Source organism: Nematolebias whitei, chromosome 16, assembly GCF_014905685.2.
Source record: "Nematolebias whitei isolate Nwh7 chromosome 16, NemWhi1, whole genome shotgun sequence".
In the NCBI taxonomy this organism is placed as follows: domain Eukaryota; kingdom Metazoa; phylum Chordata; class Actinopteri; order Cyprinodontiformes; family Rivulidae; genus Nematolebias; species Nematolebias whitei.
This window is the reverse complement of record NC_056513.1, coordinates 42447505-42463576: the sequence shown is the minus strand read 5'-3', so window position 1 is coordinate 42463576 and position 16072 is coordinate 42447505. Positions and strand designations below refer to the sequence as shown.

Genomic DNA, 16072 nt, shown 5'->3' with positions numbered 1-16072 from the left:
CTTACAGGTAACCAGTGAAGATGTTTAAGGATAGGGGTGATGTGTTCCTTCGATATATTCTAGTGATGATCCGGGCAGCTGTGTTTTGAACAAGCTGAAGTTTATGGATGATTTTAAGAGGAAGATCTGAGAGGAGGGAGTTACAGTAGTCTAATCGAGTGGTGACTAGACCATTGATAAGGATGGTTGTACTGGTGGACGTAAGAAATGAACAGAGACTGTTGATGTTTTGAAGATGAAAATATGAAGACCGAGTAACGTTATTGAGACGAGATTCAAAAGAAAGTGTTATTAAGAATGACACTCAGACTCTTAGCTGTAGGGGAGGAAGAAACTGGAATTATCAACTTTAATCATAGGCGTCGCAACCATTATATGTGAAGGGGACATGTCCCCCCCACATTAAAAAAAACAACTTTAATTTGGATCCTCCCACTTTTACAATGAAACATTAGTTCAGGCGGCACAGTTTCTCTTTCTTTGTGAACAAATCCATTCCACTTGATCAATAGGAGAATAGTCAAGCCTCTAAAACTCCACTCCAGGTTTTCCTGGTTACCTTCAACTCACTGTTTCTCCTCTACGTCTCCTCCTGCCTCAGCAGAAAACGCACACAGGTGGAGGAGATGGAGACATCTCTGTGTTACTCGCTCGCCAGTTTAGCAGCTTAGTGCGGGCAGTTGTTGACCAGGGGGTTGATCATAAACATATATTCATGTTAGGAGGATGCTTGAGAGGAGCTACATCTGTAGCATCTTAGCTTAGCAGTAACTGTGACGCTGTAAGACGCAGCAGGTGTAAGAGACGCTGTGTGTTCAGGTGTATTAAAGTTGAAATGTCTTTAAAACACCACACCTTATTGTCCTCAAGCTTCATGAGAAACTTCCTTTAGATGAGTCGTGTTGAACACAAGTAAAAAAGTCTAGTGGTGATGATTTTTATTTCTCTATAAAGACAAATAGTGCAGATCTGACGCTCCGTATTAAAGTGTATTAAAGTTAAAATGTCTTTAAAACCCGCAGATAAATTTACACAAACTTGGTGAGAAACATGTTTTAAGTGTGTGGAATTAAAGGAAATCTAGGTGAAATGTTGCTTTTTTGTTCACTAGTGTAGCCTACACTTTTTTTTTACGTGTGCACACACACACACCTACACACATTGTGTCCCCCCCACGTTATGGATGTTTCTGACGCCCTTGACTTTAATTGTGAACCTATTATATTTGGATAAGGTAGACTTGGTGCCAACAAGGAGAAGTTCTGTTTTCTTGGAGTTCAATTTAAGAAAGTTTCGATTAAACCTTAATTTGATTTCACAGAGGCAGTCTGAAAGGAAGGGTGGTGGAAAAGTGGTGTTGGGCATGGTGGAGAAGAAGAGCTGGGTGTCATCTGCATAGCAGTGAAAATTAATACCAATTTTTTTTTTAAATGAGACCAACTGGAAGAAGATAAATGATAAACAGGAGAGGACCAAGAACAGAACCCTGTGGTACACCCGAGATAACTGGGGATGACTGTGATTTGCAGTTCTTAAGTTGAACAAAGTGCTGACGGTCAGAGAGATTAGAATGAAACCAATTCAGAACAATGTCAGAAAAACCAATGGAACGTAATCGATCAAGAAGAATATTGTGTGAAATGGGATCAAATGCTGCACTCTGGTCAAGGAGGATGAGAATTGGTAAAAGTCCAGAGTCGGCAGCAACCAGGAGATCGTTGGTGATTTTAATCAAAGCTGTCTGAGTGCTGTGGAGGGGGCGGAAACCTGACTGAAGCTCTTCAAACAGATTATTATCAGAAAGATGACTGTGAACCTGGGCTGCAACTGTTTTTACAAGTATTTTGAAAATGAAGGGTAGGTTAGAAATTGGTCTAAAGTTATTTAAGTTAGTTGGATCAGCGCCTGTTTTTTTAAGAATTGGAGTTATTGCAGCAGTTTTGAGTGATGGTGGGACAAAACCAGAAGAGAGAGATAAATGAATAATCTTAGTTATTAAGACTAGATTAGACAGGTTAGAGCTGAGCACGTCCTCACCCTCCCCTGCGTTGCTGTCCCAGCCCAGCTTGAGGCCGATGGGGGTGAAGAGGTCCCGGATGAACTCCTGGATCTCCTCGTAGAAGTCGGTGTGGGACAGCAGCGATGATAGCACACCCAGGTTGCAGCTGAGGTCACTCCACACAGTGTAGTTGGGCTCGTTGATAAACGCCTCCATCAGCTTCAGTACCTCCACCGTGCTGATCATCCCTGCACGGGACTAAATGAAACAGAACAATCAGAACCTCAGAGTCTCAAACACAAACAAAGACAATAAAACCAAAATGTCAGCTGGTTACACTCAATGAATCAAGACCAAAGTTTTAGAAGCAGCAACTCAACAACCTAAAGGAGTCGTGGCTGACTGAAATGAATACATATGCTCATTAGGATGATTATTTTCTAAATGCATTGCAGACATGGATCAAACTGAAATTATTTTTAAAGGTTAAAAACTGATTTGTGATCAATCACCTGTGCTGCCGTTTTTAAAAAGTGTCAGCAGACTAGTTGCTGCACGGTACGGTCTGTCCCACTAGAGTTACCGTCTCTTCCTGCGGTAGAAACGTGTTGCAGTAAAAATGTTTTCACATTTTATATTTACGTCACTGAACTCTGAGCAATTATCTGTGGAAATATTATTCGAGGTTAGAATAATAGGACTGTCTTTACTTCCATAAGATTCTGTAGAAATTTCCAGTGAAGAACAAGAAGCGAATTGTTAATGTGCACATTTTATTAGGTATAAAGACATGCAAATCAGGCTTTATTAGTTGCTCATCAATCAGGGTTGGTTAATTGTACTTCAGTGTTCTCATAGCTTACAGCTTCCTGTTGTCCTTTACTCACAAACCTGATAATTACAGATAATCAAGATGCATTAAAACATTTAAATCTGAATAGTAATCAGATCGAGTTGTGAGGAACCTAAAAGTTTCCCACTAACTCTGCAACATTCAGTTAAATAGAAATGTACATGTACACGTTTACTATGATGCGGGTGCATCATAGTAAACGTTTTAAGCTCCATCTTGTTTTGTAGCTGACACACATTCTCTGGTATTTTCTGTCATGGCTGAGAAAACACCATGAAACCATCTAAACTTGAGAACAGCTACAGAAATAAAAAGGAGTAGTGTTTTTAGGCTGCTCTAAAAATGCTGAACAGTCTGTGGAAATACTTCACAGTGGGATTAAGGTGCACATCAGAAACCTTTCTATTTCCTTATTCCATCACAAATATGCACATGCAGACAAGTCAAGAATAACTAAGTATGCAGTCAGAGTGCCTGTCTGCATTCTTCTCACCCTCCACTTTGTGTGGATGTGTGTGCGTCAGTGAGGCTTACAAGGGAGAAGAGGTCATTTTGCAGGCCGAGACGGTCCACAGGCTGCAGGCTGAGGTCTCTGATTCCCGGCAGCAGACTCTCCAGCATGGATGAGCTGTACTGGATGCGATAGAAGCCCACAGTTCCAGGGTTGATCTGTAAACAGCAGAAAATTATTGCATCAGACTGTAGGAAGGATTTTTCTTTTTTACTCAACTCAGCTTCAAGAGAATCATAATGTATAACTGAAGCCCCGGCAAACTAATAAGAATGCATATCGCCCAGCGCCTTGCTTGTAAGAGTTCTTTGAACGAAGATAATCTAATTATGAGAAAAGAGTCATAGCCATTTTGGTAAAACTTGGAAATAACATTCTCACAGAGGACGAGTTCTGAAAGACTCTCGGCTACCAGCACATCAAAGTTTAAGTTAATTTTTGGAAAACTGAGAGTTACAGCCATTTCTGTGTTGCCTAATGTGGATTAGAAGTAGCAGCCATCTTGAATCAAGTAGACTCCAAAGGTTACTCAGTTGTAGATGCACATTCAATGATCATGTCCTGAAAGTGCAGCAGGATCTCACCTTGACCCACTGGTCCGGGCCAACACCGCTCACAGTGATGGTGTCCTCTGGTTTGTCCAGCAGAAACTTGAGTTTGGTGCATTTGGGGTCCTTGTTAGTACAAATGCTAACAGGGACCATCCAAGTCGGGCAGTTCTCACCTGAACAACAGACACGACAGTGTGAGTTAAACCCACAGGAAGACAGCTGCACACATGGACGTCTTCTTTAGGTTTGTCTGTGTGCAGCTGGTTAGATTAAGTCCAAGATCACATTGCATGTCCTTTTGCTAAGTGCTGATTGTTTGCTCAGATTTGATCGTTTTGCATGTGTTCACGTAAATAAAATGAAACCTCCACCAACGTTCTCCGACCCTAAAGTAACTCGTGCACAGAAGAAGACACGAGGTCACTCTCGGCACACTGCTATGTCATGTTAGCATGTGTAGGTTGGTCATAAAATTGTTCTGCAATCAGAATACTGTATTTTTCGGACTATAAGGCGCACCAGATTATAAGGCACATTAAGCAAAACCAAACTGTGGCTGGTGTTAAAGTGCTTTATAAATAAAGTTGACGATGATGATGAAAACAGATTAGTCAAACTTTATTCAACTCATTCACAATAACTCAACATTGTTCAGTTGTATCACATCAAGCCGGATCAAGGTCAGTAAGCACAAACAGAAAATGCACCGGATTATAAGGCTCACTGTCGATTTTTGAGAAAATTAAAGGATTTTAAGTGTGCCTTATAGTCTGAAAAATACGGTAGATTAAATTATCTGCCATGCTTGTTTCATTCAATGTTTACACTTCATCTTTCCGCTTCCCACCTATTCCAGCACAAAACAGTACTTCTGGAATGGGACCGACGTACTGAAGGTAGCAACAAGCATCAATCCCATCACTCTAGTATTGATGCACTCTGACACCATCATTGGCATCATATGTTGGTGTAGATTCTCAGTCATCCAATACATTGCACATTTAGAAAGTAAAAGAAAATTCACTCAACCTTTATTTACAAGGGGTTAGTCTCACTGAGCATCGGGGGCTCATTTACAAGAGAGACCTGTTTAAAATAAAAAAAATGAAGCAACTGGACTTCTGTTTTGCAGCTGAAGAAGTGTGGGGTTCCAGGCTTCATGACATCATGACTTTAGTCTTAATATTTTAACATCTGAATCGATCTGCATACCCCCATTTCAACAAGGTAAAAAAGTCTGATGAAATGCGACGTGACTGTTCAGACTGGTTGCTTTGAAAAACACCACATATGAATCTGATTTAGTACCACATATAAAAAAAGTGATGCGGGTTGGATTTAGGAAAAAACTAAAACATTTGTCATATTCAGACTCAAAAATATCATACGCCTCATAAATGGGACAAAAATGTGATGTGGATCATGTTTACCAGCTCTGTGATTGAAGACTTGGAGAAACAAAAGATGCTAATCAAACCAACGATGCAGCGTTAGCTTGGCACCAAGTGTTTGACTGTTCAACATAAAGCTGTGTGAAACTTACTCACCATCATGTGGTCCACTGGCGCAGAACTTCTTCTGAGAAATCTTAAGTATGCAGTCATCACCTCGCTACAAATAACATTATGGTTATAAGGAGAGTATCAAGAAAGCAGAAAGATAACCAGCTAGCAGATCCTTATTCAACTGGTTTATTCAATCTATAACTAAAACAAAAATACTGGAAGTCCTAAAATGATTGGTTTAGTTTGTGCATAATTGTCCAGTCACAGTGTTTTCTAGTGTAGATCGTTTGCGTTTGGATTAACAACATTTCTCCTGACACTAAATCAGTTCTACGAGAGAGAAGAACTCACCTGTTCCTGATCTACTACTATTATTGGGAACCCCATTTGCTTGGTCCACGATCCCATCACTGCAGCAATGGGTTTCCCACTGGCCTGTTCCAGACAGTCCCACAGATCCTCTGCAGGAAACAGATTGTTTTATTATGTTTTTTATATGGGGGGTGTAATTAGTGCTCATCTAGTTCTTCAGAAGGGTCATGGTGGCCAAATACCCATAACTGCTAGAAAGATGGAAAGAAGGACCAACAGAAGAAAAAAGTGTCTGCTGCTCTTAAAATCCATCTGCTTATTGGCTTTATCTAGACACAAACAGTGTTTCTTGAATTCTTTTTACCTGTTGATGCATTTTTATGTTGGAATTTTAAAAGATATGCATTCATTCCTTTCCTGAAGTCCTGCAGAGAAAGGATAAGAAATCAGTTTAAGGCCCTGTCCACACAGGAACAAAGTTTTATGGATATGCAAAGGTTTTTTTTGTGGGTTTTTTTGTAACCGTTGCAGCCTTGTGTTCAGATGGAAACGTTGGTTACATACTGTAACCCCAGATTCTATGAGTATAGGCGCAGCCCTTTAAGGCTATCGCTAGTCGGTTTATCCCTTCACGTGCAGCGCAGCACTGAAAACTTTAGTCCGCGCCCACCTGCTGTGTGGGCCTCACCCCTGGTCCGTATAAATTAGTGAGACGGGGCAATCGGCTCCCAAATAGCTTTTTTCTTCAGCCATTTAGGAACCAGTGAGGCCCAGAGCTTAAGAGTCAGAGTCAGAGTTTCTTTATTGTCATTCGCACCTCATGTGGTACATGTGGTGGAGCGACATTATGTACACAGGGTCCCAGTTACATCCAACAATAAAATGTATAAGAAAAACAGTAATAACATCTAAGATATGAACTAAGAAATGCATCAACTAAATATACACTAAGCACTCATAACATAAAACATTGAACATCAGCACAAACATGAACATGAGTCTGTGAGCAGATGTGCACGCATGAACACATCAACATTGAAACAGATCAGCAGCAACATGAAACAGATCAGCAGCAACATGATGTGATTTTTCACAGTGATTATTCTAGTTAGAGATTCATGAGTCTAACAGCCTCAGGGTAGAAGCTGTTCCTCAGTCTAGTGGTTCTACACTTAATGCTCCTTAACCTCCTTCCTGAGGGGAGTGGGGCAAAAAGTGTGTGTGCTGGGTGAGTGTGGTCCTTCATGATGCAGGTGGCCCTCTTCCTTAAAGGGCTGCACCTATACTCATAGAATCTGGGGTTACAGTACGTAAACCAACATTCTATTTCGTATAGGCTTCACCCTTTAAGGCTATCACTAGTGGGTTAAAGGCGAAGCAGGATGTAGTCTATGCCTCACTGGGTCCATTCAGACACAACATGAAGCACCTGCTTTCACACAAAAAACATTTAATCACTCAGCCTTCTGTGTGCGTAATTACGCACTGCGTAAATACACGCTCCATGCGCAGGAGCGCACCAGAGAAAGGATCTCTGGTGAGGAAAAAAGGCTGAGATAACAGACCTGCTGTGAATAGGAACAATGGAGGTTACGGATTGTAACAGGGGCTCTGACAGAAAAATGCTGTATGTGTGTCTCTGTGCTGAGCCCAGGCTGCAGTCTCACGTTAGAGCTGACGTGAGCCGGCACACACCGAGAGGAGGTGTGAGCACTTTCTGAGTGAAATGCCGTTTTGGTGAAGGCTCCAGCTGTCATGAAGAAACACGTTAACTCCCGCTGCACGGTGAGTGGGCAGAAAACAGCGGAAAATAAAAACTGGCTCTGGCTGAGAACGAGGGATTTTACCGGACTCTGTCTGCTGAAAAAACATCATTTTTAGCTAACGTGGCAGACAAGTGTTTTGTGATATTTACAGAACTGCAGTGCCATTTAAAACGCCATTTAGAAGTTACCGGCTCGTTCTGTGTGGGGAAAGTGTGAAGAGAGGCAGTTGTGAGATCAGTTGATCTGACGGTCAGGCTGGAATCAGATGAAACTTTACTTTCAGAGATGTTTCTGTTATATTTCAAAACATACATCATCAAAAAACACACATTCCCCTGGTGGAGGGGGCTGGTGGAGGAGCGGAGCGTGGAGGAGCGGAGCGTGAAGTCGCTGCCGCAGCTGTGGAGCACCTCCATTACTATTGCTGGCCAAGGCGGTCCCTTCAGCGGCTGGAGGGGCAGATGGACTGTGACATCACCAGATGGTATGCAGTCTCTGAGACCTCCTCGGACCTCTGCGATTCCTCAAGGATGGTCCTGAAGTTGGCCCCGAACAGCACCTCTGGGGTGATGGGGCCCTCCAGCCAGTCTTTCTGCAGCCTCTCGGACAGGGATGGCGAGAGGCGGAGCCAAGTGGTCCTCTGGATCATGGTCATTCAGGCGGCGATGCGGGACAGGCAGACCGCAGAGGTGGTGCACATGTTTAAGATGACATCAGCAGCTTTACAGAGAGAGCTCTGTCTCCTCCAGCAGGTCTACTTCTTCCAGCCTCTTAGAGATGCTGTAGGCCAGCAAGGCGACGTTGTTATTCACCACAGCCACCTGGAATGAGCAACGGTGAGCTCGGTTGGAGACCTTTGTCACCATCTGGTCATGCTTCCCTGAAGGGACAGGTTGCTGATCCATCCTGGAAGCTTTTGCCCCAAGCACCTCTGCCAAGCTTGGCTCCAGGGGGGGGAACCGAGGGAAAAACACCCATCAGTAAAACCCTCCACTCTGGAGATGGAGGCGAAGGTGGAGACGGATGTCTTCAGCTTGCTGGGTCCAGCTGCAGCCTCGTTCCAGTGTGACGTCACAGCTGGACAGTGAGGCCAGATGGGGTCAGGGCGACGAGCCGGGGCGGAGCCAAACCTTCCCGCCAGATCATCCGATCAGGGTGGAGGGAGGCAAGGGATGGAAAGTCCCTTTGTGTTAGCAGCCTCCTGTATTATGCCAGGCAGCTCCGAGAGGAGGGCGCTGACGACTGGGAGCGGTGTGGTCGCCGACGTGGGAAAACCCGAGGTGGCTGAGCAGCCGCTCGACCGCTCTTCTTCCATCACTACGCTCTCCAGGAGGGAAGGGGCTGCGAGGTTGTTTCCGGCATCGCCTTTCTCGGAGGAATTATTCGATTCACTGCGTGACTCTGTGTCAAAGGCGGTGGCGTCGTCCCCCGCACAGCGTCCCGCCATGGACAAACACTCAGCGGAGCTGCTGCCAACAACGCCTTTTTTGAGGGAATCATCCGATTCACCGCGAGAAAAACACGTTAGAAAAGGTGGTGGCGTTGTCCAGCGAGTAGCGGCCCTCCACAAAAAAACATTCAGTGGGGCTGCTGCCAACATTGACTTTTTCGAGGGAATCATCCGATTCGCCACGAGGAAAAACGTTAGAAAAGGCGATGGCGTCATCCAGCGGGTAGCGGCCCGCCACGGAAAAACACTCCTCGACACTTACATTGAACAAGACTGCTCGTCTCTGCTTCTTCTCGGGGAGGAAGAGCTCACCGGGACGGCAGGAGGTTGGCGTGGCGGAGACCCAGGCTTCCTTAGCAAAAGTTGTGCTGGTCAAAGCTGGACATCTTTTCCTTCTTTGTTCTTCTGACAGTGCTAGCTAGCTGGCAGAAGAAGAAATGGGAGCCGATTGCCCGGTACCGGGGGTGGGTCCCACACAGCCGGTGGGCGCGGACTAAAGTTTTCAGTGCTGTGCTGTGCGCAAAGGGATAAACCCACTAGCGATAGCCTTAAAGGGTGAAGCCTATACGAAATAGAACAGCTTTTTAGGAACACATAAATAGTATGTTTTGAAACTGTGTTGCAGAGTGAGAAAATCATTACTCGTCATGTTGTGTTTAGGCCGTCCACACGAGAACTCAAAACTTTTCAAAAACCGTATCATAGACCCACCTTCTGCCTAACCTACAACCCAGACAAATTAAATGATTCTTTCAGATGTCAGTAGCTCAACTACAGCAAAACGGTCATAACCTGTAAAACTTCAACGAGCAGACAAGACTGGTAAAAAAAATAAAACTCTCATAAGTAGAGCAGCAGAAGTACTATTATTACTTATTACACCAAATCTAAGGCCAGAAGGGTTTTATCACTTTATTAAACTGTCAACAATACTAAAGCAAAAGTTGGAGGGAAAAAAAAAGTATATACTATACGTATAAAAAAATACATAAAGTATATAATTAAGAAAACTTGAGAAATTTGTTGTTTTCAACCAGTTTGACAAGACTGTCAACAAGGAAGAGGGCTGGGAATGGAGGAGGGGGCGTACCAAACAGACCATCTTATCACAATCAGAACTGGTTTGTTCCACTTTCGAGTAAACTGTTGGGGGTAGAATCAGTTTTGTTGTGTGTTTCCTTGACTGATGAAGCCTTTCGGACCGAAGGTAAAACGTTTCAGCACAAAAAAAAAAGAAACTGTCCAGATGACCCGACTGAAAAATGTTGGATTGTATACCTGGATTATTGAGCATGGACTTTGTTGAGAAATTACAGTTTTAAAAGACCAACACTTGTTCATAAAGAATTTACCCTAAACCCTTTGAACATTTTGAAGAGAATTCTCTCCTCCGTTTCTTGCTGGATTCTCTGCCTTAAATTTTTTTTTTCATTCAACCTTTATTTATACAGGTTAACCCTGCTGAGTCTCAGGGACTCATTTACAAGAGGGACCTGATTTTAACAAAGAGTGATGACAACAATGGACAACAATAGACAGTCATAAAGCATGCATACAAATTGAGAATTTTTTTAACAAGTGAAAATAAAATGGTATTTAAAAGACTAGAAAGTTCCTGGAGAAACTTTGACGGGGACTGACGATTTATTATTAATTAATAATAATAAATATTAATAATATTAATAATATATTGTAGATTTATTAATCACTATAAACTATTAATGTACTTGATAATAATAATTAATATTAAATATCAATTATTATTAGTAGTAATTATTCATGTTATTATTTGTAATTATTAAAATGAATCATTAATAATTTATGTTAATTATTATTTTTACTAATTAATAATAATAATAGGTGATAATAGGTGCCTTCCATGCATGTTGAACCAAAATGGCTCCCGACGTTACTCAGTTTTTGAAAAGTTTTCTCCTATTCATTTCCTATTGGAAATTTGTCATTTTCGTTAGCAAATTATGTCGCCATGGTAACGCCAATTGCCAATAAAAGTAATAGCACACATCTTGGAGCCGGGCCGGTCGTTTGGATATAACTTTTGTGGGGGTCCACTTTGCAGTTTGGTACGGGGGAGAGACGGATGCACATCTGAGCCGTGCGCTGTTTGTACCGTGGGGGGTTCAGCATGAAGGAAGAGCTGCCTTTAGCTTTTTAGCTAGTGCACCTGCATTGCGAGCCGCTCGTTTAGCATTACGTAAGTGCCGACAGGTGGTTGGGGTTGGGGGATGGGGTTCGGTAGACGTGGCGCTCAGTTCTGTTGATGGGGCGGGACGTCCCGCTTGTATATTGGTAGGGGAAACACTGTATGTAGATTGTAAAGAGGGTGGGTCCTAAGCCTTGTGGTACACCAATGTTGACTGTTAAACCACTGGATGAAGTACCATTATGTTGAATACAAATCATCCATTATGTAAATTTAAACTGACGACTCTGTCACTAGTACCGCAGTTTACCGTGACACATACAGTGAGGAAAATAAGTATTTGAACACCCTGCAACTTTGCAAGTTCTCCCACTTAAAAATCATGGAGGGGTCTGAAATTTTCATATTAGGTGCGTGTCCACTGTGAGAGACATAATCTAAAAAAAAATTTTTTTTAAATCCGGAAATCACAATGTATGATTTTTTAAAATAATTTATTTGTGTGTTACTGCTGCAAATAAGTATTTGAACACCTGTGAAAATCAATGTTAATATTTGGTACAGTATCTTTGTTTGCAGTTACAGAGGTCAAAGGTTTCCTGTAGTTCTTCACCAGGTTTATTGCAGCAGGATTTTAGCCCATTCCTTCACACAGATCTTCTCTAGATCAGCAGGTTTCTGGGCTATCACTGAGAAACACGGAGTTTGAGCTCCCTCCAAAGATTTTCTATAGGGTTCAGGTCTGGAGACTGGCTAGGCCACTTCTGAACCTTGATCTGCTTCTTATGAAGCCACTCCTTGGTTCTCCTGGCTGTGAGCTTCGGGTCATTGTGATGTTGGAAGACCCAGCCACGACCCATCTTCAATGCTCTAACTGTTTCTAGAGCATTTTTGTGGCAGCGTTATGGCACTACATACAGCTCTGGAACAGCTACTGCAACATTTGGCTTGTTTTCTGTGTTTCAGTGTGGTTAAAAACTTTTGGAGAAACATTGTCATATTTAAAAAGAAAGATTATTTTCAAAATACAGTGTTCCTGTGTGGACAGGGTTTCAATATCAAACAATTTAAAGAGACACAAAGCTTCACTGCTGGTTAGTCCACCAACCTCATCTCCTATGTAGTTGTGCAACATGCGGATCACTGATGCTCCTTTGCTGTAGGAAATTGCATCAAAAATTTCATCAACTTCTGATGGATGGCCCACATTCACCTGAAACACAGAACATCAGGACAAAAAGCACTGTTTTGATCAAAGCCATACTGTCAACACTTTAAATGATCAACTTCCTGGTTTTGCAGCTGTAAAGCAAAGGTGTGAAAAGTAAAGCCCTGCTGGCTGCTGCTGGTCTCACCTCGATGGGATGACTGCTGTCCAGTGCATCCAGATCAAGAGCACGGGTGTAGTCTGCTGAGACAAACTGGGTCCAGATGTCATACTCAGGGAAGCAGTGGTCCACACAAAGATACTCAATCCAGGATGCAAAGCCTTCATTAAGCCAGAGATGGGTCCACCATTCCTGTGTAAAAACACAAGACACTGTCTCTCAAACGGTTCTTCCGAATATCCTTCCAGCAAAACACTGGAGGAATAAAACTAGTTTTAATCCTCACAATCCACAATCCTCCCTGCTCTGCTCTTTGTCCTGTGAACCTTTTTCAGAGCCTCTTTTTGCATATGTTCCGAATTGTAAAGTATGGATCGGTCAGCTGGTCTCTCAACGCAACTGATAAAATTTTCAACAAGAAGACGGGGTGAAGGACAGCCCTCTTACCTCAACAGAACACCATCCCTGGGGGATGTACATAATTGGATTTATGATAACAGGATTACTTGCGACCTGTCCAGGGTGTACCCCGACCCTCACACAGTGATTGCTGGACATGGGCACCAGCGACATCCGTGACCCAAAATGGAAGAAGCGGGTAAAAGATAATGGATGGATGGATAACAGGACTTCTGCTTTTTGAAGCTGGTGGTCACCTGGATTATCGACAAATTATGAAGAATGTGCTGTGCTTGGAAACACTCAGACTATGCTGTGTGAACTATCTGTGGACCTGTATCAGAGCTGAGCCGGCTGATAGACGTGCCATCTTAATCAGGACTATGAAACTTTCTGGCAGTGTCCATGGACAGTGGGAAGGAATAGATCTCGGAGAAGTTGTAAGCTTGACTTGGCGTGTGTAATCACAATTTTGGCTGTTTGGAGTCGCCATGAGATGAGATGTACTAGCGAGTGTGTAAAGGCAGATAGAAATTAACAGAGCTCGGCCTGACCCAAAACAAATGTTGATATCTGAATCTGGCTCTGGCCTTGGATGGCTGACTATTTCAATTTCTCCTGGATGTTATGGAAACAAGACACTCTGCCCCTCCCACCCAAGGACCTGTATCAGACATCTGTCCGAAATCAAGTCGGGCGGGGCCGGGCTCCGGGTCAGAAATGACAGCTATACAGCGGAGGAGAGGAGCTCTGGCTCCTCAAACTCATGCCTTCGCTGGCCTCCCTCATTGCCCTCCCCCAGTGCAGCAACCTAGGATATGCAATACCTGGCGACCTGTACTGGAACCCCCACCCACTCCATACACATATGTCTATTCATGCTGTTTTTTTATGTGCTGGGGTTTTTGCAGCCTCATGCTGTGTCCTGGAGGAACACAGTGCGAGATTTGATGTTTTGCCCCCTCTTCCCTCGTTCCCCTTTTTCTAATCGAATGAAAATGGAGCGCCTCTCAGAGACTGTCGCCTCAGTCACCCTGTCTACCCAAGTCTGTATCTGTTTGTTTGTTTGGTTCTTTGGCTGGGCTGTACTGAAATGTAATTTCATTGTGCTTTGTGCAAAGAAAATAAAACAGATTCTGATTCAGACATAAAAAGGCAACCTTAGTTGAGTTGCACATTAAAACTTTTTTTGGTTATGTACTTATAAGCGATGCTTCTAACTTTAAACAAAAAGTGCAAATATGGGTGTGGGTGGGTCTGAAAGCCTTTTTTTTTAAAAAGGCTTTAAATTAAAGAAATTAACTGTGTACATTTCAAAAACACTAATTTAATAAATTTACTTTTGCAGTGCAGTATTATGCTGAAAAAAAAAACACAACTTTATTTACAAATGAATGATTAATGTTGGGTGGAGCGGTTTACATTTAGAAAAACACTCATTGTACATGCAGGTGGAGGTGGGGCATGGGGTTGTGTAGAAACTCCCCCTTCCATTAACTGCTTGTAACAGGTCATGTTTGCAAACATAATTCAGCTGAATGATGTTCGCTTTACAATCGTCCAAGAGGCCCAGTTTAAATCGATAGGTTACAAACAAACATGAGTCAACATGATGAGCTAATTAATTAACTTCTAAAACTCCCTTAAAGCTGCCGTCTCCAGCAGTACTGCAGTGATGGGGGTGGCGGGGTCCTCCGCTGCGCACAAGTTGCATTCAATATTTTGTTAACTTTCAGTAAAATGCTCAAAAGTCTGTTTTATTTGTAAACCTCTCCTTCAGATGCACAGTTGGTCTTTTTCTTCTTTGTTAGAAGACTCTGTGCAGATCGATCAAAATATTCATACTAATATCAACGTTAGCATTGTATCGCATCAATACTAGCTTGATGGGGCCGATGCTTTAATTTCTTTCTCTTCCATTTTCATCATGAAGCTCCTTCTTATTTCCAAAGGGCAATGAAAGAATAAAAATTAGTTTCATTTTGTTTCAGAAACGAAATGAAAGTAAATGCGTGTAAATTTTAAAACTCATTTATACTGATATTCAAAGATTCAGCTACAGCAGCAATTCAGTTAATGCTGATACACCATTCTGCTATTTTTAGATTTAAAGCATTTAGCTACTATTAGCTAGAGTGCTATTTTTAGCTTCTACCTGTGTGCTTTGTTTAGCCATTTCTAGCTATATTTGTACATCTTTCAACTTTTAGGTCATTTTAGAGTTTTGCTTCTTTTAGTTATTTTTTGCTCCTTTTATCTTTTAGCTTGCATTTTGCTTTTGCTTTTTTAAGCTTCTGTTCTGCTCCTTTTAGCTACTATTCTGTGTGTTTTAGCTTAAATAACTCAACTGATGCTTCTTCAGCAAATTTTCAAGTGATTCAGTCTTTGCAAATAATAGAGACAATGTTGACCCCAGATGTTCTAATTGTGCATTGCAGTTACAAAAATAAATAAATAAATAATGTGCCCATAGCCTTCCATTACCAGGTCTGTAAACAACAATAAAAATCTGCATGAATAATATTTTTTAGTCGACTAGCGGACTGTTGACTAACTGTTGCAGCTCTACTCATGAGGGGGTAGTTGCAGAGAGAAACCACCACTCCCGTCTCAGAGAAACAATAATTAGCAACAATTCTTCACCTGGAGCTAAATGTCATTTCTTGTTTTGTTGTGATCCCCGATCTTTCAAACCTCTTTGCTAGTACACGTGTGTGGGTGTATGAAAATATATTTTTATTTAAAAGATAACTGCTCGACTTCTGGTTCAACTCATGGGAGTCAGACGCATGGAAAACCGCTCTCCCAAACTGCTAGCACAAATCCCTCAAAATAACTCAGAAGCGTAATATCCGACAGAGAAAGCTTGAAGAGGGGGAAGGACTCATTAGAGGCCATATAACATTTACAAAGCCAAAACCTCAAGAAAAAGATAACTCGACAACAAAAGCTAAAATACATTGAAGCATTACAAGCTAGCACCAGAAAATGGACCTCGCTGAAATAAAAGCAGCGATGAAGGAGCCAACAGAACTTAAAGGGGACAATGTGAATAGGAAGTGAAATTACTCAACTTGGACAAGAAATTTAAGGTATGCCTGACAGCCCAACAACGAAGGTGCAGAACCTGTCTGAACGAGTGGGTGAGATGGAGATGTGAGTGGAGGCAGCGGTGACCGTAGAGCTCTCTAACAGCCTGGACCAGCAAAAAGATTTACTGCGTAAACTTACTGA

At 42.4% G+C, this 16072-nt stretch overlaps 1 protein-coding gene across 1 annotated transcript in view; it reads right to left on the bottom strand.

The window, feature by feature from the left end:
- The window catches only part of npepps (aminopeptidase puromycin sensitive), a 47723-nt gene that overhangs the window by 13740 nt on the left and 17911 nt on the right, over positions 1-16072 (bottom strand). Inside the window, exons 10-17 of the mRNA XM_037690007.1 lie at positions 12467-12631; positions 12220-12324; positions 6096-6156; positions 5771-5880; positions 5462-5525; positions 3948-4087; positions 3387-3521; positions 2038-2257 (exon numbers count right to left, since the gene is read on the bottom strand). Coding sequence (XP_037545935.1) covers positions 2038-2257; positions 3387-3521; positions 3948-4087; positions 5462-5525; positions 5771-5880; positions 6096-6156; positions 12220-12324; positions 12467-12631 — 1000 coding nt within the window. The remainder of the gene's footprint in view (positions 1-2037; positions 2258-3386; positions 3522-3947; positions 4088-5461; positions 5526-5770; positions 5881-6095; positions 6157-12219; positions 12325-12466; positions 12632-16072) is intronic.